The 23,432-nt window shown below is 36.7% G+C and overlaps 1 protein-coding gene across 1 annotated transcript in view; it reads right to left on the bottom strand.

Annotated features, from left to right (window-relative positions):
• NCKAP5 (NCK associated protein 5) overlaps nt 1-23,432 on the bottom strand; it is a gene marked incomplete at its 3' end in the record, with an annotated part of 408,673 nt that overhangs the window by 248,540 nt on the left and 136,701 nt on the right. Inside the window, exon 3 of the mRNA XM_015812433.1 lies at nt 2,939-3,012. Coding sequence (XP_015667919.1) covers nt 2,939-3,012 — 74 coding nt within the window. The remainder of the gene's footprint in view (nt 1-2,938; nt 3,013-23,432) is intronic.

Here is a 23,432-nt window from a genome sequence, read left to right as displayed (position 1 = left end):
TTAACAGCAAAATTCTATTGTTTATACTATTATTGGAACTGAAATTAAAGGCTATTTAAGTTTTGGATGTTGGTTGAAATAGTAGAGAAATAGAAAATGGTCTAGGACTCTAGGAAATAAAAGCAACAAATGTATGTGGAAATATGTTTTCTCTTTATATTTATATATTTCTCTTTATATAAGCAATATAATTTTGACTTTAAGAGTAAAAAAAAGTTTCTACTGTAACTTCTCATTTTTCTTCCTTATACTTTGAACTAATTGTAAAATTGTGCAAATCTAGATTCCACATGTGGATATACAGCATTCTTTTAGAGAAGCAGATATTATCTTTGTTACAATTCCTCCCCACCCACCCACCCTCTCAAGTAGTTTATATTGGTTGACCAGCCAATATAAATGGTGGTGAGCAGAGTGCTTCATGGGAATGCTAGAAACAATGAAAATCTACCTGTGTCCCCTTTCATGCTTAGGACCTAGCCGTGAATCACACCTCTTCTGAAACTGCATGGCTTAGTTCATCCCCTCTTTTGATTTGGCAGGGGTCTAATAGAACACATTTCAAGATTACAGCATCCATTGCAAATAAAAGCGATTGCACTTGATAATCCACAGATAGTGCATAGAGAGAATTACCTTATATATGCCCAGGAGTATCCAGGGCTTCTTCTTCATATTTTTTGAGATTACTTGCAAACACTTAGAGGCTTTGGTGTTGAACTATTTGTTTAAATAGCTTAGGGATGAGTTCATCTTTTTCAATTGCATAAGCAAAGGTTTTCTTGAGTGGATACTGGGCTCAAATTATCCAAATACAACTTTTATCTGTTTCTGATAAAACAGATTTAAAATAAAGTTTGCTTTAATTTGAAAAGATACGCATTGAAAAATAATATTTATCTAACTAGTATTATTTATCTCTCCCTATCCACCTCTTAATTACCATTCATTAAATCATTCATCACAACACAAATGTGTGTGTTTTCTTTATTTGTTTGCAGAATAAGTGCCTAAATGTCCCCCCCTTTATTTCTTGTAAGATATATAGACAGACAAACATATCTGTGTACAAATATGTACACAATAGTGTATTTTAATCAGAGCGACAAATCTTTCAAGTCACAAGGTGCTGAATCAATGGAACTAATAGTTAAGAAGTACTGGATTAAGGGGCCCTGAAATTGAGATCAAGTTTAGCAAGCAGAAACCTCAAACTAGAGGTCATAGACAAAAATGAGGCTCCATCTGTGAAACTTGTGTCTGTCAAAGTCTCTCGTGCAGTCAGTGTGGCTAACAACTTAACAGACTCTGAGAAGAATGTAGCAAGATTATCTACTACAGCATAGAGAGGCTGAGTAGAATAGTCCAAGGCACTTCTTGGAATACTTACTTATTGGATTAAATAATTATCCAAGATTTTATGGGATCTCTTTAGCTGCTTTTTTTTTTTTTTACGTTCCAGTTTTTAGCATTTAACATATGCAGTGCTCTGCCTGTTAATCATCTTCCCTTATTATCTGCTTTGGATTTACTTCATCTTATTCTACAGTCTTTAGACTTGTTTTTATAATTTTGCTAAATCCTTTATGTGGGTCATAGTTTTAACATATAATTTTAAGAACAGGGAATGCATTGCACTGAATCAAATACAACGTTGTTGTGTGTTCTTTTCCCCCATTGAAAGCATAGGAAAGCATTTTACCTTTGATCTTAAAGTTACAGAATAGAGAATAGAAAACGCACGAGAATAGAAAATATAAGATTAAAGCTGTCACATTTAGCTGGGAATAAGAAACACTGTACTTAATTGGGTTAGGTCTGAGAAGATCAGCAGAAGACTGCCCTATAAGGATCCAGTTCTACAATTATACAGCCAACTGTAAGCCTAAATGAATATACTGTAAAGAGTCTTTTAAAGAAACACATTTAGTATTGCACTCTTAAGTTTGCATTTCTATACATAGAAATGTGTGTGTTTGTGTGTGTGTATACCCTTAGAAGGATAAATATTAAAAAAAATATGGCCAGAAGCAAATGTGAGATTTCTGAGTCCTGATATAAGCTGTTCATTTTGGATAATACTACTCTGAGAATGATTTTCATTTCTGCAATGATACAAAGATACAAAGTTGGATAGCTACAGTTCTAAAAGTAAGTAAAGTCAACACATTGTTCAATACATTAATCTATTCAGCAGTACACACAATTACAGTACCTAAATTTTAAGTGTTCCAGTCTACATTTCAATCCCTGGGACAAAATAAACTTAGATACATCTGCCTGAGAAGAATTCATCTGCAGATTGCACTCTCAGCTAAAACTATACATACACAAAGAGAAAACAATTTAATGCACACAAGTCATGTGCCCCTAACATTTTAGTTAATTTTATACACAAATGTTTTAAAAGCTGCTAAAATAATTAAAAAATATATAAATTTCTTCAATTTAATGAACACTTGTAAACTAGAATTTCAAAGGAAAAAATCGGTATAATATTTTGCATCTCAGTGATTTTTTCCTACTAAAGTACAGCAGATTTTTTTAAAAATCCTAACATATACAGTATAATAGAAACAAGAATCTTATCAGTATAATGTACAAAACAGGAACCTATCTGGTAATGTGTTTACATTATTTTTATAGTATTGTTTTAATGAGCGATAAATTTAGTTTCATTAATTTATACTGAAAAGAAAATGTCATTTTTGCAACATCTAACAGCAATATCAGTTAAACTTAGGTATTCATGAAAGTATATTCAGAATTATGAACATATATAGGAAGGACTTCATTTGCTGACATTACATTTGACATTAAGAGCAAAGATAAGGGGAAATCTTGTATTGACATTGAAAGTGTTAAGTCTGTGATATTCTTACTCCTGATTAAATAGGAATAAGACCATGTTATTGATTTATATTCCAAATCTACCTACTTCCACAAGTTCCAGCGCTGTTCTTCCATCTGACTTAGCAAGTAATCTACGTATTTATTTGAGTCCATGTACTCCTTCAGAAAAGAAAAGAAAAATTATCAGTGAATTTCTGAAAGTCAAGAAGTGCTAGTAGATAAAAGCTTTTAATAATTTTAAAATGGCCATTTTCTGTCTCTATATGTCCCCCTACAGTTAAAAGCAGCTTTAAGAAAGGGGAAAAGTAGCATTTAAATTGAAGAAAATGACATAGGAAGGAAATTAAATGGTCCTCTAATTAGAGAGTTTCAATAACTTTTGGAGTAAATAAATAAAAATGAAAAGCTCAGGAAAGTCCTTCTGACCTACGCACATTATGATTTAATGGTAAAATTCACATAAATGGTCAGTTGGAATTCTAAAGAGAAGAGGGGGGAGAGATAGGTTTTTCTCCCCCTGTGGTCATATGTCTTGATTTTGTAACAACTTGAATTACTTTGTGTTCTTTTATGTTAAAAATTAATGCAAAACAGATCAATGACAATTAGAGTGTTCTCTTATTCTGTTATATAATGATATTTAAAATGCTTCACCAAGATGACAATGGATATTATTGCTGGTAAGAAAAATTCTGGGTTACGCATAGTATATATAATCAAGATAATAGTGCTTGTCTCTTGTTTTATTACCTAAAAACATCAAAATCCACTCCTCTCTTAGTAAAGCATGTATTTTTGCATTCATTGATTGTCAGGCTTTATTATTCATTGAGAAGGTTTGCAGCTGTGGAATTAATGGCAGGCTTTTATTTAACCATTTGTTCTCATAACTGAAGAGTGCAAGAAAGTCCAAATCTATCAATAATGCAAGATTCCCACATATCTTTTTTTTTTCATGAAGATATATATTACAAGATGACAACTATACCTTTTCTTTTCCTAGTGTTTTTCAGGAGGTTTCCCTAGCTTGGAATAGATTCTGAATTGAACTAGATGTTTTAATGCTGACACACCCCACTAGAAAACATTTGCAGGAGGACACACCAAAGAATTCTGAGGCATTTTTTTAAATAGACAACTAAATTATACAATAGTGATTGATGGAATTGTAAATGGAAAATGCCAAAGCTTCACTGTGATTTTGGTTTTGAATAACAACAGTACATTGGGCCAGATGTTTCAGTCCATGAAAAGGATCTGATTAGGAAGAACAGAAAAGTTGACAATTGTGGCATTCCCACACTACCTGTTTTGCTACCCTAATGAAATTAATAAAATGGATTACTATATGACAATAAATAACTATCCTATAAAAAAAATATCCTTAGTCTCAGTCTTAAAAATCTATTCAACCTTTTAGAATAATGGCCAGATATTCAAATGCATTGTGTAGCTGGTGCAATTTTATGCTGTGTAGCAAATTCAGGTTGTATCACTGTTGCACTGATGAGATGATGTTGAATCTAATACAATAATTATTTATCAAAAGAATATGAAATAAATCTGTTGGAAAACATACCGGGCATCTCTGATTGCAAATATTTACATATGATATTAGATAACCATATCAAAAAAGAGAGTTCTGGACACTGGGTTTTTTACGTATTGGGGTTCGCGGCATTGAAGCGACAGACAAGTTGTTAACCAAGTTCTTTCTTTATTCGTTCCACTGTACCACTCAGCAAACAAGCAGGCGCGCAGGCCTTTTATAGTCTCCCAAACCCAACCAATCACAAACACCCTTTTTCGCGCCTTGCGCATGCGTGCAAGACAAGACCGGCGCCAACCAGTCTGGTCCCATGCAGCTTTTAGGTTGCCCGGGACCATTTGCAACAATTCTGCTGAATTGCCTCAGCAGGCCCAGGACACAACAGTTTTCATAACAGAAGTGTGTGGGGGGTATCAAGTTGGGAAAGACTATGCCGAGAATTAAGCTTGTGATCATCTTACCTCTCAATTTTGTTAGAACTTATGCTTCTATTTTGTTGAATTACAGGTTCCAACTTGGTTTTGAAGCAATCATCCAAAGAAAGCATATAGGAATGAATCTGTTATTGGAAACCATGCGTGGTCCTTCATGCTCTCTGGTTGCTTTCTTGCAGATGTTTCATTACCCAAACTAGGTAACTCATCAGTGCTAGATCCCTGATTTCAAATTTGAGCTACAAATATTATCCTTTTTTTTTTGGAAAGGAGGAAGATATTGTGATATCTCCTACTTTGTTCTTTGCTTGCCAAATCATAAACAGTAAAATATGAGCCTCAGTTAAAAAAAAAATACAACTTGGAACAGCAGGGATATTTCTAAGCATTCTGTGCCTCTCCAAAAAGCCAGCATCTAAATCAGCATTGTGGTATATGGTCATTGTTATTGACCTGTTCTCCTATTTGTATGGATTTTATTTTTATTTTTTAAAAAATGTTTTCCTATTGCGAAGAAAGCAAGTAATAAATTTGTCGGCCTTTGCAAGGTAGTCCATACAAGAAACAACTCAGAAGTTGTTTCTGAGTCCTAGTTCTAACTTTATTGTAAGGTTGCGTTAATAGATTCTTATAAGTCTGGAAATCCATTTCTCTCCCCCACCCTCGTCTTTACAGTCCAAAAAATCAGGGAGGGTACCTTTTGATACATTTGCAGTCACCCCCACCTTCCTTCTGCAGACTCAGCTGTTGCTCACCTGACTGTTGTCTAGTCTGAGGCTCTTCCTCTTGCCTCCTGAGATCATCTCCACACAGTTACAAAATGATCTCAAATCCTTCCAAAGTTTATATTCTAAACTGCTAGAAAATATTAATATTTTATAAATTAATTATACATATAAGGAGTACCCACAGGTGAAAGGTATGTTTTAAGCAACGGATGAAAACTAATCAAGGAGAGAAGCAACCTAGAACTAAGGAGAAACTTTCTGACAGTTAGAACAATTAACCAGTGGAACAACCTGCCTCCAGAAGCGGTGAATGCTCCAACACTGGAAGTTTTTAAGAAGAGACTGGACAGCCATTTGTCTGAAACGGTGTAGCGTTTCCTGCCTGAGCAGGGGGTTGGACTCGATGACCTCTAAGGTGCCTTCCAACTATTATGGATCATCGCACAGTCAGCCAGATGTTCAGACTGGATTTTGCATTTTGTCTACCTATCGAGTCCTTACCCAGGACCTGGGATAGGCAGATGTGGATGTTTGATGGTATTACAGATATCGTCACAGGATGGAAGCAGTTCCTAGTAAGGCTGCCTTTTGCAATTGACTAATAGCGAATTTGTCAATGCCGATGGTGTTCAAGTGGTGCTCCAGTTGTTTTGGGATTGCACCCAAGGCGCCTATTACTATTGGTACTACCCTTGCTTGCTTTTGCCACAGTCTTTCTATTTCTATGTCTTTGTATTTTGTTATCTTCTCCAGTTCTTTCTCGTCTATTCTGCTGTCTCCAGGCATTGCCACGTCCACTATCCAGACTTTTTTGTCTTTCTTATCGACAATTGTTAAATCTGGGGTGTTATGTTGCAGGTGCTTGTCTGTTTGAATTCTGAAGTCCCAGAGCAGTTTAATTTGGAACAACCTGCCTCCAGAAGCTGTGAATGCTCCAACACTGGAAGTTTTTAAGAAGAGACTGGACAGCCATTTGTCTGAAATGGTGTAGCGTTTCCTGCCTGAGCAGGGGGTTGGACTCGATGACCTCCAAGGTGCCTTTCAACATCATCATCATCATCATCATCATCATCATCATCATCATTATTATTATTATTATTATTATTATTATTATTATTATTATTATTATTATTATTATTATTATTAAACGTTGCTGAGCTCTGATCTACACAGAAGCTGTGTACGTAGCTGTGAGCTACATTAGACATTTCAACATCATTGAAACATCCTGCCTGTTTGGAGGGAGGATAATACTAGACATTTTAATAAGAAAATTCAGTTATTCAGACTGAAACAAAGACTTCTTATACTGTTGTAACCACAGGGAAAAGCTTATGTAAAAGGGGCTTTACCTGTCACCTCAAATCCCTCCCTGAAAGCTGTTTCCAAGAACGTCCCAAGATGAATGATCTGGGATGCAAAAGAAACAGAAAATCCAAGCTAAGAAGCATATTCATTTGCTGTTGGATCAACACTACAACCTAATCTTCCTTGGCTTACTTATTACTCCCCTCCTTCGCTTTAATTTGTGTTACTATCCATAATTGTATTTACCAAAAATAAATGACATGGTCAGATGGTTTGCTATGAAAAATCAGCAAAAGCCAAAAACCAAGGAATTTTACAAGCGGCTCACATTATGTTCTGGAAACTGAATTCCTTTTGATTTTGAACATAATCTTTTAAAACAAACAGTTACAGCTGCCTTAAACAACATTTTACAGAGTGCTTAGCTGATCACAATATTTCAACATTAGCATGTCATATTAAATCTCAGCAGAAATGATTAAACCTGTTTTATAAACTTCCATGTTGAATCCCATTGTTTGGAAAGCTTGTTTTGGCTAGGCATCCTTCTCTCAAATATTTTTTGTATGAAACCATGCACATGAGTGCATTTTGATTCAGCATGAGGCTGCTTTAAAACCCAGTCCTGCACTCTGTGCATTTTGGCCAAGAAACATCTTACACTCATGGTCATGATGGACTTGTTAGGAAGGCTGCAAAATAAATAAATAAAAAAGCCTTAGAGCTTTTATCATCCCTGTTTTCATAATGCAACTATTATATAAGTGTGGTTATATTAAAAAGTACACTGTTTCCATGGATCTTGGATTTTTCCACATAGTGCTCAAGCCAAATCCTATTTGTTTTGTTTTATTTAGATCCCAAGGTACATTAGAAGTTGGAAGAGAAATCATCAGCTTGCAAATGAAGTCTAATGTCACAAAACAGTTCTATGGATTTCTGATGAAAACAAGAACTAAAAGGTTAGAAAACACTGACACTTTCCTTCCCCAAAACTGGGATATTACAATTGTGATGGAATTTAGTGAGGAGGCAGATCTCCAGAGGGAGGGGGTGCATTCTAGAGGAATAAGGCTATTCAGTTCAGATGTTATGTGTGAGAGAAAGAGAGTGAAGACAGCCCCTCCCTAATAGTTCACAGAATATATGGTAGATGCAGGTCTTCTGTCTGGCAAGATTCTGTTTATAGGTGTGAAACAATAAAGAACTCCTCTTGGAAGAATCACCATGTGTCTTTCTTGGTTTGGGGCCTGACAACAATTGGCCTAAAAGGCAGTTATTGAGTAAGGGGAGAAGGATAAGTAAATTCAATGTGATCTGTATTTAATCTATTGCCATTACTGGACAATTGTTTACAAGTGTGGGACGTCAGCGCCCAGAGAAGGAAATATTAAAAGGGCAGAAAAATATATTTCCTCAAAGGATCTTAAAGAGGCAGAAAAGCAGGCCCAGTTTTCTTAATAGCCCCAAGTCTCCCTCCCCCAAGCAGAAACCAGCTCTGTAGAAATGCAGATGTAAACCATTCAGGAAGATTGAAGCTAGAAGATTAAGAAGACAAAAACATCTAAAATCTACATACCCCACCCAAACTCTAAGACAGGACATAATAGAATTAACCCACAGATACCAAAAGGCACACTCAGACTCAGGTCAAAGTTCATGCCACAGGAACAACTCCAAACAAAAGGCTCCAGAGGGTATAAAAACCCACTCCCTACATGTGCTTTCCTCTTTTCTTACAGAGCCATCTTTCTGTCTGGCTCTCCTCTTCAATAAACTACAACTTCTTTCTAAAGCATGTTGTTTATTCCCGGCTTGGACTGAACCATGATGAAGACTTTTCCTTCAACACAAGGTTCTACCAAATGGTGATGCAAACTGTGCTAAATGTATCTGATAATTTTAAGTTTCTGATCTATTCAGTATTGGATGTCTACAAGTGACTTATAAATATGATAGGTCAAAGGAATGTTAACAAGGCATGAAAAGTGTTCATGTGACGTGCTAGAGAAACATAGGAAAGTCCCTCCTCCCCTTTTTAATGCAATTTTTATGAGTTTCTGAAAGCACTCTTGAGTCTTTCAGTTTGGCTCTAGAGCTATGTGCAAAGGCTTGTAAAATTAATTATGATTTTACTTTCACTACAGTCTTGCATAATTTCTTCAGCACATGAGAAAAATGGATAATTTTTGCCTGATATAGATACTGTAGATCCTTACATCTTAATGTGAACTTTTAATGCCTTAAGATGCCTTATTACCTCGTTCCTTTTTTACTGTATTTTCCAAGCTCATATTAGCCTAAAATCAGTGCTAAGAAAAATGATATAAAAGCTCAGCAGTAATTCTCTCACTATATAAAGGTACCTTCCTCAAGAAATGAACAAATCTGCCATTTTGTTTGTTTTCTTTCTCATTCAACTGATTTGTGACAGATTTTCCCCAGTACACAGCTTTTAATAACACGCTCTGCTTGGATGTATTTCTCCCAATAATTGCATTTTACAAGCATTTGCTACTAACAAAAGATTTTTTGTGTGTATGCATTCACCTGATACGCACAGTTGGAATGCATTTTTTAAAAGCATGAATTGCTTTGCATGAAAAAAATCAGGATATCAGCATATGATTCAGCTTCAGTACATATATTGGGGAAATGAATCATAATCTATATGATTTACCCACACCGCTTTGGCCCATCCTTGCCTTTTATGCATATGCCATCTGAGGTAAGATTTGTGTGCCCATTTTACACCAGCAAATTGTCTGGGGGAAAGAGAGCAGACAATCAACCTAGGTCATTGCTCAAATAATCCTTTTCAAGCTAGCTGTGAGGGGGAAAATTCCTGACCTAGTAAAATGAAGCAGCCATTTTACTGTTTGTCTTTTCCTATGCTCCAATGGACTCCACCCCATGATCCATCTTCTCTTAAGACCTTCACTGTCATGTACAGTTGTTGATTTAGGAATGGGTGACGTACATTCTACTGCATTCTCAGCTATGGAAGCTCATTGAGTGTTTTGGGGCTAACCCAACCTACCTCATTGGCTTCTTATAGTGGGAAAAATTAGGAAGTGCACACATTGCTTGCATTTCACAAAGCTATAGAAACCACCTTACTCTGAAAGTTTTGGGGAAAAGATGGCATACCTGGATCTTATTCATAACATGTTATTTTGGTTTATATTTATTCTGTAAATCGCCTCAAGCTGTGAGAGGTATAGAGATTTGTGTAAATATATACACATACAGCATACAAAAATAATGGGTGGGGAATCCTTGGTGCTCTCTGAGCTTGGTTGTTTTTTTCAGATGTTTCATTACCCATCTAGGTAACATCATCAGTGCTAATAAGGAGGGACATGTGTAGAACTTTCAAAAGACACAAGGAGTCTTTTCTTTTCACATGCAAGAGTCACCAAGTAATGTTGATTCCTGTAACAAGTATCTCAAGTATGAGACTTCCGGTTTTGCATGGTAGTGACTGGTTGCGGGCTTGTGGATTATCTGCACCCCCGCAGCTAATTTTGCCCTAAATGGGTCTGACTCTAAGTCACCCCGGAGAGGCAACGAAGAAAGAAGGGTGCTCCAGTGATTCTGGAACGATGGCGGCCATTCCGTTAGACTTGGGGAAAGCCTTCTAACCTGACAGGAGAAAGGCTGGCTGTATTGCATCGATCTTTTTTGAATTATTCAGATTACAAATATCTACCTAATTGGGATTCTAAAGCTATTTACAGAGAAAAGAAAGGAAAAGGAAAACTCAAGTTCTTTGCTATCATGGATCAGAGACATGTAGAAAGAACATATCAAGAAAACATAAATACATCACAGGAGGAGATATATAGTATACTGCAACTAATTCAAACAACAATGACTTTAAACCACAAAGAAATCCAAAACAACTTTGAAAATATAAATCAATCTATTTCCAAGTTAACTCTACAACAAAAAAATTCCCAGAAAACAACAACAGAGAAGGAGCAGATAAAACAGATACATGGATATAGAATTGAGAATAGAAACTTAAAGATGGAACTTAACAAAACAAGGAAACATGATTTAATCCTAGTGGAAAAAAATTCACAAGAATTGGAAAAAACAACTTATAAATCTGAGGACAAGAAAACAAAATAAATCTGAGGACAAGAAAACAGATCAGATAAAATGGACGTAGAGATGTCAGGAACATTGGAGAGAAAGGAAATGATAAGAGAAGCAGAGAGCAAGAAAAAGAAAAAGATTTTCAACAAACATGGAAAGGCAGAAGTCCCATACAAAGACACTTCTCTTGATTTACTTTTTATATCTACAGCAACATTTACGAACATATGGAAAAACTTTTTGATTCAGCAAAATACATTGATTAAGAAAGACACTGGGCAAAAGAAAAAGACTAAAGTGGAAACTAAGAAAATAGATGATGGGACTTACCAGAGAGAATACTTAAAAAAGAAATATTTGTTTGAATATGGTTAAAGAAATAGAAAAGTTTTGGAATATATATGTCACCCTAAGAGGGATGAATTCTCTAAATATAATATAGTATGCTTTTTTCCCTTTTTTGTTCTCTTTCTTGATATGAGTAATATAAAAAAGTTGAAATGACAAAGAAAATGTTTTCGATATATAAATGTGATTGAATTTAAGAAAATTATAATGGATAAAAATGTTTCGAATAAGAGTTAAAGGACTAAATGACCAGATGTATTAAATGGAATGTTTAAACATTAAACATATTTTTAATTATGGTTAAAAAGAATAAGAAATTTAGGAAATAAATACATATTAGCTTAAGAGGGATATATATTTTAAATAGTATGTTATTTTTATGCTTCTTTACTCTTGCTTGTCTTTCTTTTTTCTACTGTTTTATCTATTTCTTAAGAAATAATAATAATAATAATAATAATAATAATAATAATAATAATAGTAAAGTTGGAAGGGACCTTGAAGGTCATCTAGTCCAACCCCCTGCTCAGGCAGGAAACCCAGGCCTATACCATTTCGGACAAATGGCTGTCCAGTCTCTTCTTAAAAACTTCCAGTGTTGGAGCATTCACCGCTTCTGGAGGCAGGTTGTTCCACNAAAAATCAATAAAATATATTACAAAAAAGTATCTCAAGTATGATTTCACTTGAGATGCTCCAACATTACTGACCAAGCCCTATTTTTAGCTACTTACCTTTCTATTCATCATAATATTTACCAAGCAGATATGACCACTTGCCAACCAGAAACTGAATCTGAAGGAGTTTTCTGAAGCTTGTAATCGCTAGTCCATACAAAATTTATTAAACCTTTTGTGCAGAGAGGCAACATCTGTTTGGCTTATTCCTTTTAAAATTAAGGAGACTGAGTCACATGCATTTCAGGACAGAGGGCTAGATAAATTCTAGGTGGAATGTTATCTGTAAGCAGCATCCATTGAGGAGGAAAACTCATCAACATTCTTCAGTCTATGGACTCCTGTTTGGTGGCTATGACTGTCTTTAGAAAAACATTGCTGACTTAGAAAATCATTCCCCAGAGCTATGTACAGTAGCTCCTGTATGTTGTGACCTGTCATGAAAATACAGACATGAATGATTAGCGATGAGAGGCCAACAGGAGTGCAGAAGCTGAGGCAGCCTTGTCTGCAGACATGCCAACACATTCTTCACCCTTTTAGTAAGACAGCTGAAAGGCAGCTTACTTTCATTGTTTCCTGCAGTCCTTTGTCTTTCTTTTCCATGTCTGGCAGGGTACCCAGTTCTAGCCACAAATATTTTTTTGCTGCAAGAATGGGGCTTGTTAAGGCAGGTTGGAAAGCAGCATCTGCTATGCAGTAGCCAGCAGTGTTGATTTCATCACTGTTTCTACCTTGTTTAAAGGACAATTGCTCTGCAATTAATATTAGATTTGGCCTGTGCATATGCCCTCATACATATATCAGGTTAGGCATATATATGATGACATGTACACCTAGATTACATTCCTGGGTATACATTCATATTTACTGAAATATATCTTATCTATCTATCTATCTATCTATCTATCTATCTATCTATCTATCTATCTATCTATTTATCTATCTATCTATCTATCATCCATCCATCCATCCATCCATCCATCCATCCATCCATCCATCCATCCATCCATCTATCTATCTATCTATCTATCTATCCATCCATCCAGCAGTGGGGTTCAGCCAGTTCACACCAGTTCGGCAGAACCAGTAGCTAATTTTTTGTTGCCCAGGCCCAGAATGGACTTCCGGAAGCAGCATCCACACAGAGAACCAGTTGTTCACTATTTGAATCCCACCACTGCATCCATCCATCTATCTATCTATCTATCTATCTATCTATCTATCTATCTATCTATCTATCTATCTATCTATCTATCTATCTATCTATCATCTATCTATCTATCTATCTATCTATCTATCTATCTATCTATCTATCTATCTATCTATCTATCTATCTATCCAGTGCTTTTTTTTGTAAAAAAAAAAAAAAGGTGCTGGAACTCACACATGTCATACAACCCGCCTTGCCTACCCTACAAGGTTCCATCCAAAAAAGGTGCCGAAACTCTGTTCTGGGCGTTCTATGACAAAAAAAGCCCTGTATCTATCTATTTATCCATCCATCCATCATCTATCTATCTATCTATCTATCTATCTATCTATCTATCTATCTATCTATCTATCTATCTATCTATCTATCTATCTATCTATCTCAACAGAAAAGCTAGGATTCTGAGCCATTTAATGAAATATATTTTCTTATTGAACATATTAGAATAGGATTTTTGCAGAAGATTCAGTGATTAGAGAATTGTATTGATGCATCTAGCACTGAGTTACTGGTAAACTTGATTGGTTCGGATATGTGGTCCATTGAGAAAAAGGATATTTTCTGAAATATGAATTTTTCTAGGAACAGATAGCAAAACATGCTTCCAGTGGAAGAGGTGAGTTTTTATTGCATGGCTGCCTTGTATCTACGTGTGACTTGTAAAGTTGGTTAGGCTAGTGAGCTAGGAAGTTAATATCCCAAGTTAACATATCTTCAGAAATTGTGGTTGCTCCACCACTGGAGGTTTCTAGGAAGAGACTGGACAGGCATTTGTCCAGAATGTCATAGGGTCTCCTGTTTGAATAGGGGGTTGGACTAGAAGACCTCCAAAGTTCCTTCCAACTCTGTTATTTTGTTAAGACTTACAGATTTCTGCCCAGCACTGATAGAAGAGCATGTTTCCATAGATCAGATGGCATGATGGCCTTACCAGTCCTGAACAACTGATGAATTTGTTTGATTTGACCAGCTGAGAAGTTCTACCATATTCTGCATTGTTTTGCATGGTTATGGAATTAAGAAAAGTACAATATTTAATATTGTTGACTATTGCTGTATTTTATCTCTAGGATATTCTACTCTTTATGGCATCAAGTTTATTTTAAAAGTTCCTATTTAATTTCACCTTTCACACTGTGTCTAATCCATTGTTGTTTTTGAACTTCCACCGTGTATGAATCTGAACCAAAGTCTTTTGACTATTCTCCAGCACATCTATTTATGCATTAACTCTGGAGACCGTTTGAATAAGAAAGAAGCACCCATAACAGAAGGTAATTTTTTCAGGCTGAGGAGTCAAGATAAAACCAGCTCAATCCATCAAAGCAAATACGTCTAATCGCATGTGTGCATTTTCCACTTAACCCTTTAATGTTATACAATTTTAATAACAAATTGCCATTAACACATTATATATTTAGCAAAACATTTTATGATTTAAATGTTCTTGTAACACAGGACCCTATTCCAATAACAGGCTTATTAGGTTTGGGAGGGGACAACATATCATAAGAATTAAAAAAAGGGTTACCTAATCCAGCCAACTGACTTGAAACTATTAAATTTAACCCAAAACAAAACAAGTCATGGATAAGGTTAAACGTGTCACTCATTTTTTAAGACAATTTTATCCCTCTTTTATTGTTTTTATAAATAATTCAAGGCCGTGGAAATACCTAATACTCATTCCTCCTCCTATTTTCCCCACAACAACAAGCCTGTGAGGTGGGTTGGGCTGAAAGAGAGTGTTTGGCTCAAAGTCACCCAGCCAGTTTTCATGCCTAATGTGGGACTAGAACTCACAGTCTCCTGGTTTCCAAGACAAAGAAGAAGAGACAAATGGACAAGGCATCAGAGCACAGAATAGAAACACCAATTGGTTGCAGTGACTGAACTTACTGCTATCTAGTGGATTGACTGACCAATGGGAAGGGCTTGTCACACCTTGAAGGCTTGCCAGTACTCTTTTGGTATAAGGTCTTACAGGATACCACAACGTGCTTAGAGAAGAGCCTTGTAGTTGACCACAATAAAGTCAAGAGAGCCCAGGAAAAAAAATATGAAGTCACTAGATCAAGAATCAGATGAGCTCTGTAAGAAGGGCGAAATAGAATGCATCTATTCTGTTTATATAGATGCAACTAAAGTTATGCTGAAAGCAAACAGTTCAGACCAGCAATTCCCCAGTACTATCAAAGAAGAACATTATTCTGTCTGCAGTGAACCGGGTGGAAGATATCTATCATTTCACTCCAGAGAAAGGCTTAAAAACAGGAAAACCTGCTCAAGGGATTGCAGATAATCTGGTGTATTTCATGACGAAGAAAGGCATTTGCAAGAGCTTGAAGTCCATTGGAGAAGATTCTACAAATGTTCATACTGGCTGTAAAGGTGGTGCCATGCACTGGGTAGAGGTCAAGCTTGACAGGAAGTTGATCTGGTTGGTATGTGTACTCTACACGAATGAGTTACCCCTATGACACTTAATCACAATATTGGATGGGAAGACCTTGTCTAACAACAAATGGCAGGTAAAATTGGCAACATGCTAGACACTGCAACAGAACTTGACACTGATCCTTCATTCAATTGGTGAGCCTCTCATTTCACTGAGCAACAGTGTTGTAAAGGATCTCTCTACTGATCAAGATGGATATCGGATCACACAAGCAATAAGGACAGGAAAACACCTCACAGATCTGGCTCCATAAACCATTCACACTGGTTGACAGTTGCAAATAGGCTTTGTCAAATATGGGTTTCAAAACATGGCTTTAAAGACAAAACTCCCTTAAGAGTGGTAGTGGAATACATTGTTGGTGTGTATTACCCTTGCTGGTTCAACATCAAAGTAAAACATTACTGGACTGAAGGCCCCCATCATGTGTTCTTCCAGCTGCAGCAAGTCAGACTGCAAAAGAAGGCTGTAGTAGATACTCTACTACTCTCAGCTCTCAGCATGGTACGCTTTCAGTGAAATGATAATCCAGACACTCTTGTGTTCAGATGGCATTCAAGACAGGAGAGCTGGTATGCAAAAGATCATTGATTTGAGGGGTGCTGATGATGACGTGCTGGGAGATTTTTCTGTACGTGCAAGAAAAACACCTTTAATCAACGCTAGAGCATCCACTCTGCTGGAGTTGATTGACTGGTCTGAAGGTGTATATGATCCACCTTTGACGTGCAAACTGACTACAGCGGAAATAAAGAAGTTCATTGACCAACCAATGCAAGTATCACAGTGGCCCTGTCATGCCCAATCAATAGAGAGATGTGTGAAACAGGTCACAGAGGCAGCAAGCAGAGTGTATACTCATGAGAAAAGTGAGGGTTATATCAGAGGCCGCTGATGTCAAAGAATGAATCAAAACTTAATTAAACTTGCTTAAACATTTTTATAACTCAGATAATTGCTTTCTGATCTAAGTTTATGATTGAATGGATTATTTTTTGCCTAGCTAGATAAGATTCATGTACAAAAAACTTTAATTTTTATAGTACAAGATGTAATTTTGAGAAGATAATGCTAACGGTATTTGGGTTACAAGAGACTTTTGTGGGGTATATGATCAGATGTGGATTTACCAAGCAGAACATTGTGCAATTGCAAAAATAACAGCAGATTTGAATTCTTGGTGTAAAAACACATTTTTAGAATCCTTCACTGAAAAAATTGCAAAAATTATTTTTTCACCCCATTAAATGACACATCCCACTAGGTTAGTGACTGATTGTATCAATCAATCAATCAATCAATCAATCAATTTATTATTACAGCCAAAGTCCAACACATAAATTAAACATTCAAATAAAACTAAACTAAACAGAACCAACACAAGAAGACATAGCAATATATTACAATTAATGATGTAATCCAGACATGTCAAACACAAGGCCCGGGGGCCAGATGCGGCCCGTGAAGTAGTTTCATGTGGCCCACGAAGCCATCCTGGAAACAGTGAGGGAATGGCCCCCTCTGCCTTGGCCCTGGCCCAGGCCAGCTGGGAGCCAATGTACAATTTTGTGGTGGCCATCTATGCTGAAATGCATTCAGTCTTAGCTCCATAAGCCCCCCCCTGCATGGCCTGAGAGAAACAGTGAGGCTCCTCCAGTGGACCATGCCTTGGCACTTGCCCTGGTCCCATCCTCTTCTGCCAGAGACCCTCAGATCTGTCCCACTCCTGCCCAGGCCCCCACAAGCACCCTTGACGTGAACGATGTAGAGCTGGCCACACCCACCCAGTAGGCCACACCCACTCCATCCACGCCCACCCAGTAGGCCGCATCCACCCTGGCCACACCCACCCAGCTCTCTGAGGGCAACCGCAATGCTGATGCAGCCCTCAATGAAATTGAGTTTGGCACCCCTGATGTAATCAATGGGTGACCAAGTTCTGCCTAGTTTTACAGACAGTATAACAAAAACTAGCTACCTTCAGAAAAATTGAATCATACTGGCCTGACAATAAAAATACACTGAGTAATAACATTAATTATAAAAATTATTAAAAAGATCTAAAATGTTTATTTATGTTTCTGGTGAATCCCCAGTGCTGCTGCGCAGAATCTAGCCACCTGCGCCGTGATCACTGCCTGCTCATCCTTAAGCAGCCACTAGAGATAAATAGTTTCCGAATGACCAGGATACCTATCAATTATGGGGAGGATATGGTTTTTCCAAATAGCTCTATAGAAGGAACATCGAAAGAGTATGTGTCCAATGGTCTCCACCTCTCCTGAGCCACAGGAGCAGAGTCTTTCAGCCAATGGTGTCTTTTTATACTTGCCATACAGGATGGCCAATGGAAACGCATGGCACCGTGCAAGCGAGAATGCTTTCTGGTGGTTTACTGACTCCAACTGACTAAGATACCTGACAGGTGTAACCACATATCTAATAGAGTCTGGAGCCAGAAACAGCGGAGCTATACCTAAGTCAACTGATTGTATTAAGTATGTGGTATTAAGCAAAGACGCCCACGTTGTACTATATGTATTAAGAATACTCAGAAACAAGCATCTATCAACAAATATTTGCTGCATTGAAATGTTTACAACAGCCCTAAATAATTTAAGATGGATTTTTTGAAGAATATTTATGGTCAATAACAGCAAACAGATATTTTAGGTTTTTAAGCCAATTAGCTTACATTATTAATGTCTGATGATGGTTGATAGGAATTATTATTATTTTTATATCGTATATATAACTAATACAAATGAAAATCAGCTTTTGCATTAATGCTGAACAGTACACCAAGTACAGATACTGACAAGTTGCATTTTTTAAAAAGGTTTATTTTCAGCATGAGACAGTAGGAACCTCCCCTCCCCCCACATAACTACACTTAGTGTTCACAGAATTATCTACTTCATTTTGCTAAATCTATCCCAAATGCAATATAGATGAAGTAGTAGATAACATCATGTGACATTGCCAAGAGAAGAAACATGGGACAGATTTAGCAAACTGAAGTTTCTGTTTCAAAATAGTAGTTATAATTAGAAAATCCCAGACAATCTTAGCTAGAGAGAGCACGTCTGAAATAAGATTTTAAATAACTTTTTAACTGGGTGGAAAGCTAATTTAACTTTACTTTTTTTAAAAAAAATAAAAAGTAATAGTAAAACGCTCTGTTCCTTAGAATAATTTTGAATGAAAATGTGAATCTTAATAACATGTCCTATAGAGCAGAAATTGGGCTGATAATTGATTCAGCTTCCCCAGTTCAGTGCAGATACCAGGCTGTGGAGAGGGCAGAGGGAAATGAGAATAAAGGTGCCCTTGAAGGTGGAAGAAGACTTAGAAAAAAGGCAATTAAAATATAGTAAAATTGAATGATGAGCAAACTAAAATCTATTCTTGCAATGGGGGAGCTTTTTTCCTCTGCCCTCCTCCTTCTGCATCCTGCAATGTCAAGCTCAATGCAGCTGGCAAAACTAAGAAAGAAAGAAAGAACAACACTGATTTCTGAAAAGCACCTTAATTGCAGCCTGAGGTGAAGAGCAAATTTTGAAAATTTTAAGAATGCTGTAAATTCCCAGCCTCAGTTATAGTGAGTTGATTAAGGTGGATTGTGTTTAAAATGCTCCCTTCCTGATGCTCTTCCATGGGCCAGATTGCCCCTTCTGAGAGAAACTCAGTGCTTTCCTGCAATATTTTACATTCCAGTCCTCCGTGGCAAAAAGTTGTAGATATAAAAATGGCCGTAAGAGAAGCAATTTGGTGTAATGTAAAGGTGCTGGCCTAGAAACCAGGAGAGTGGGAGTTCTAGTCCTGCCTTAGGGATGATAACCAGCTGGTTGACTCTGGATCAGTTGCTCTCTTTCAGCCCAACCCACCTCAGATTGTTATTGTGGGGGAAATAGGAGGAGGAAGGAATATTAGGCATGTTCACTGCCTTGAGTTACTTACAAAGTAATAAAGGTAGGATAACAATTAAATAAATAAATAAGTAAGTAAGTAAATAATAAGTACATAAATAAATACTGTTTGGGTCAGAAAGTTGTTTGTTTGGTGTTTATTAAATTTTTATGCCACTCCTATCACTGATACAGCGACTTTGGGTGGCTTACAATATGTTAAAAAGCCCTACAAGGCAATTAAAATTAGAAGAATTAAATAGAAAAGCTAAAACCCAAGATGATGGGCCACCTATGAAATGGGGATCTTTTCTATCCTGTCAGCCAAACCCCAACGGAGCAGGCCCCTGTCTAGGCCCCAGGCCAAGCACCAGAGCTGGGTTTTCAGGTTTTCCAGAAGGTCAGGAAGCTGAGAGCAGATCTCACCTTCTGGTGAACACCTCTAGGCAAAACAGTTTTCAGCTGAACATAGTCACAATGTTCCACACAATGAAGAATTCAGATGGCTTTCTCTCCCGCCCCCTAACTCTAGAGGAGGGATCTTCAGACTTGGCAACTTTAAGACTTGAGGACTTCAACTCCCAGAATTCCCCAGCCGAGGAATTCTGGGAGTTGAAGACCACAAGTCTTCAAGTTGTCAAGTTTGGATACCCCTGCCCTAGAGCATATTGTGTCCACATTTAGTTGAACATAGTTACAGCTACTTCTCAGACCATCCTCTTTATCACAAAGATAGAATTGCCTCTCTCATCTCTCTCTCAAATCTTCTTTGCAGAACAATCTACCACAACCACAGTTCCATTATGTTCCAAGTTAAATATGTCAACTCTGTACAGTACTTACGTTCAAGTGAATCATAATTAGATTCCTCCGTTCACCCAAATGGATGATAAGAAAATATTTTTAGAATATCTCCCCAATCTTTCCACATATGAACATGAGTTTCTTCCTCTTTAAGGCATGTGTTTTTGGAAAAAAATCATTTTCCTGAATGTTGTAATCAAAAGAGTTTTATATGCAAAGGTGCTGAGCACATGCAAATCCCCTTGAGCCCTCAGGATTATTTTTGTGGAGGCGGCAATTTAAAAGAAAGAGCTGAACTATTTAATAATTTCCTTTTGAAAACCATTTACATTAGTATCAGCTTAACAGTAGTTAAGCAAAAGGATCCAGATAAACCAACAATTATTCCTAAACAGGAAATACATTCAAAGGATATTGCTTAAAGCAACGAGCACGGAAATTATTCAGTAATCATATCCAAAGGTAACTCTAGAGAAAATTTGTATCTAAGTGAAAATTTCTAATTTATTTCTTATATGCTAATATTCAGTGGCTGTTATGAACAGTTCATTATCATGGAAATTAAATGCAACACAAGTAAATAATATTTGAAGAAAAACCTAGCTGGGTCCATATAGATTCTTCTTTTTATTATCTGTATCAATATAATAACTTCCTTCCTTCCTTCCTTCCTTCCTTCCTTCCTTCCTTCCTTCCTTCCTTCCTTCCTTCCTTCCTTCCTTCCTTCCTTGGGATGAGTATGAATGTATATATGGAATAAAGCTTTTTAGCTTTCTATGAATTACATACAAAAGCTTTTGAGAACAAGCTAGTAGCTCAAAACCTCTCATTTTATACAAATTGTTGTTGTTAATTGCGAAGTCGTGTCCGACCCATCACGACCCCATGGACAATGTTCCTCCAGGCCTTCTTGTCCTCTACCATCTTCTGGAGTCCATTTAAGTTCATGCCTACTGCTTCTTTGTCGTTCCCTTCTTCTATTGCCCTCAATCTTTCCCAGCATTAGGCCCTTCTCCAGTGAGTCCTTTCTTCTCATTAGGTGGCCAAAGTATTTGAGTTTCAACTTCAGGATCTGGCCTTCTAAAGAGCAGTCAGAGTTGATCTCCTCTAGGACTGACCGGTTTGATCGCCTTGCAGTCCAGGGGACTCGCAGGAGTCTTCTCCAATACCATAGTTCAAAGGCCTCACTTTCTATTTCGTTTTTACCCATCAATTGTTGCACATTCCATACAGTTTCTCCCATTAAGTGTTAATTCCACCTAATTTTTAATTATCAAAAAAAAACCACCACAATTCTGTTTCATTTTTGTCATTAGCTTTTGCAACAGAATATAAGATTGGGCCATCTAAGCAAATCAGCTGTCAGTCGAGATATGCAGTTGGTTTGAGCTATTGTTTGGTATTAAAAAAACAAATCAAATAACAACCCAAAAAGCTGAAGCTAATTACAGCAGCTTCATCTGGTTGAACTGTAAACTCTTATGATGCACATGCTTCAAACTGAATAGAAATCTCACAAGTAACAATGAGAATTATTGTGATTCTCATTATTGCATGTTATTATATTGTGATATTACAGTAGTGGCCAAAATTGTGGAAACCTTTTGGGAAAAGTGTACAGTAGAAATGCCACCTTTAGTTAACTTTCTACGAATTTTTCTTCTAATTTCTTTATAACTGTAGCCTTGTTCACTTAATAATACTATTTTACATCGCTTTCTGGGAGACCACTCAACTCTTTGCACCATTACTTTAATTTTATTACGTTTTACAAGCTCACTAAATGAAAGAACACAAAAAAAATCCAACCAACTTGATAGCGATCACATAACACACTGACAAATGTTCTCCTCTCAGCTTCAGTACATGACATCAGTAACTGAATCCTACTGTGATCTGATTGGCTCATTGCCAAAACAAGATGACACCTGATTGGCTCTCTAAGCACTCATGCTCATTGGCTACCATCAGATGAAGGAAAGCTACCTGATATTAACCTAAGCAAGTTGTACTTCCTTTTTCTGGTTATTTGGCTATATATTTTCATAGAATATAGTACAGATAATTGAACAAACTTTGTTGCATTACATTCTTGATTAAATTATCTTTCCATTGATATAAAATTTTATGGTACTACTCCAAAAAAAGTGGTGTTATTAGCCATCAAACCTTAAAAATACACTTTTCCCAAAAGGTTTCCACAATTTTGACCACTACCGTATATTGTAATATATTATACCATCTACATGAGAAATTGATGTATTTGACATCCATTTTAATTTTTTTTAAAAAATAAATATAATATTTTAATAACACTTATAGAAATACAATGTGAATTATTAATACCAGTTTTGCAGATGGCTTCTTTTCCTTGGCCTTCCATAAACTAGTAATTAGTACGACTGGAAAGGCATAGGTGTGTGCCTAACCCCAGCTGCTGTTCTAACTAATTCAATGCCTTGTGCCTTTAAGTTCCTGAATACATGGTCCAAGGTTTCCTATTCTGAAATAATTTCCTGCGTTGGCTAAGTGAAAACAAGCTCTTTGTGACACCTTACTTCTCCCTAAATGAGATCTTTCACGGTCTTTATGTAGCGCTTCTACACACCCCAGTGAACCAGCATTTATTAGCTCATTGACCAAAGAATGCACAGTGGAATACACAAGTTGGTCACTTCATCCTTGTTCTTTCAAACACAGTAGTTCAATCTCATGTTCCCACTGAAGAAGCCAGTACTTTCTCTATTGCCTGCACACTGTTTTGCCATGCTAGTGTTTTAACTGGCGCTATTCTTTTCCTGTTCCCCATCCCTTGTCTTTAATATGCAAGTGTGAAAGTTCTGTCCATTAAAATATCTGAAGAAACTAAATGCTTTCCATCTTAGCTACTGATAAAGAGTCATAACAATGCCGATGAGAGGAAATAGGCAAATCATTTTTCGATTTTTAGAGTTAAGATGTAAAAGTAAATTTCATAACTGCTTTGCTCGTGATTGTGTGATGAACAACTCATTAATAATAATAATAATAATAATAATAATAATAATA

This window comes from Protobothrops mucrosquamatus, unplaced genomic scaffold (assembly GCF_001527695.2).
Source record: "Protobothrops mucrosquamatus isolate PMUCROS unplaced genomic scaffold, P.Mucros_1.0 scaffold84, whole genome shotgun sequence".
Lineage (NCBI taxonomy): Eukaryota > Metazoa > Chordata > Lepidosauria > Squamata > Viperidae > Protobothrops > Protobothrops mucrosquamatus.
Note: the sequence above shows the minus strand (reverse complement) of the source record. Positions and strands in the feature narration are given on the sequence as shown.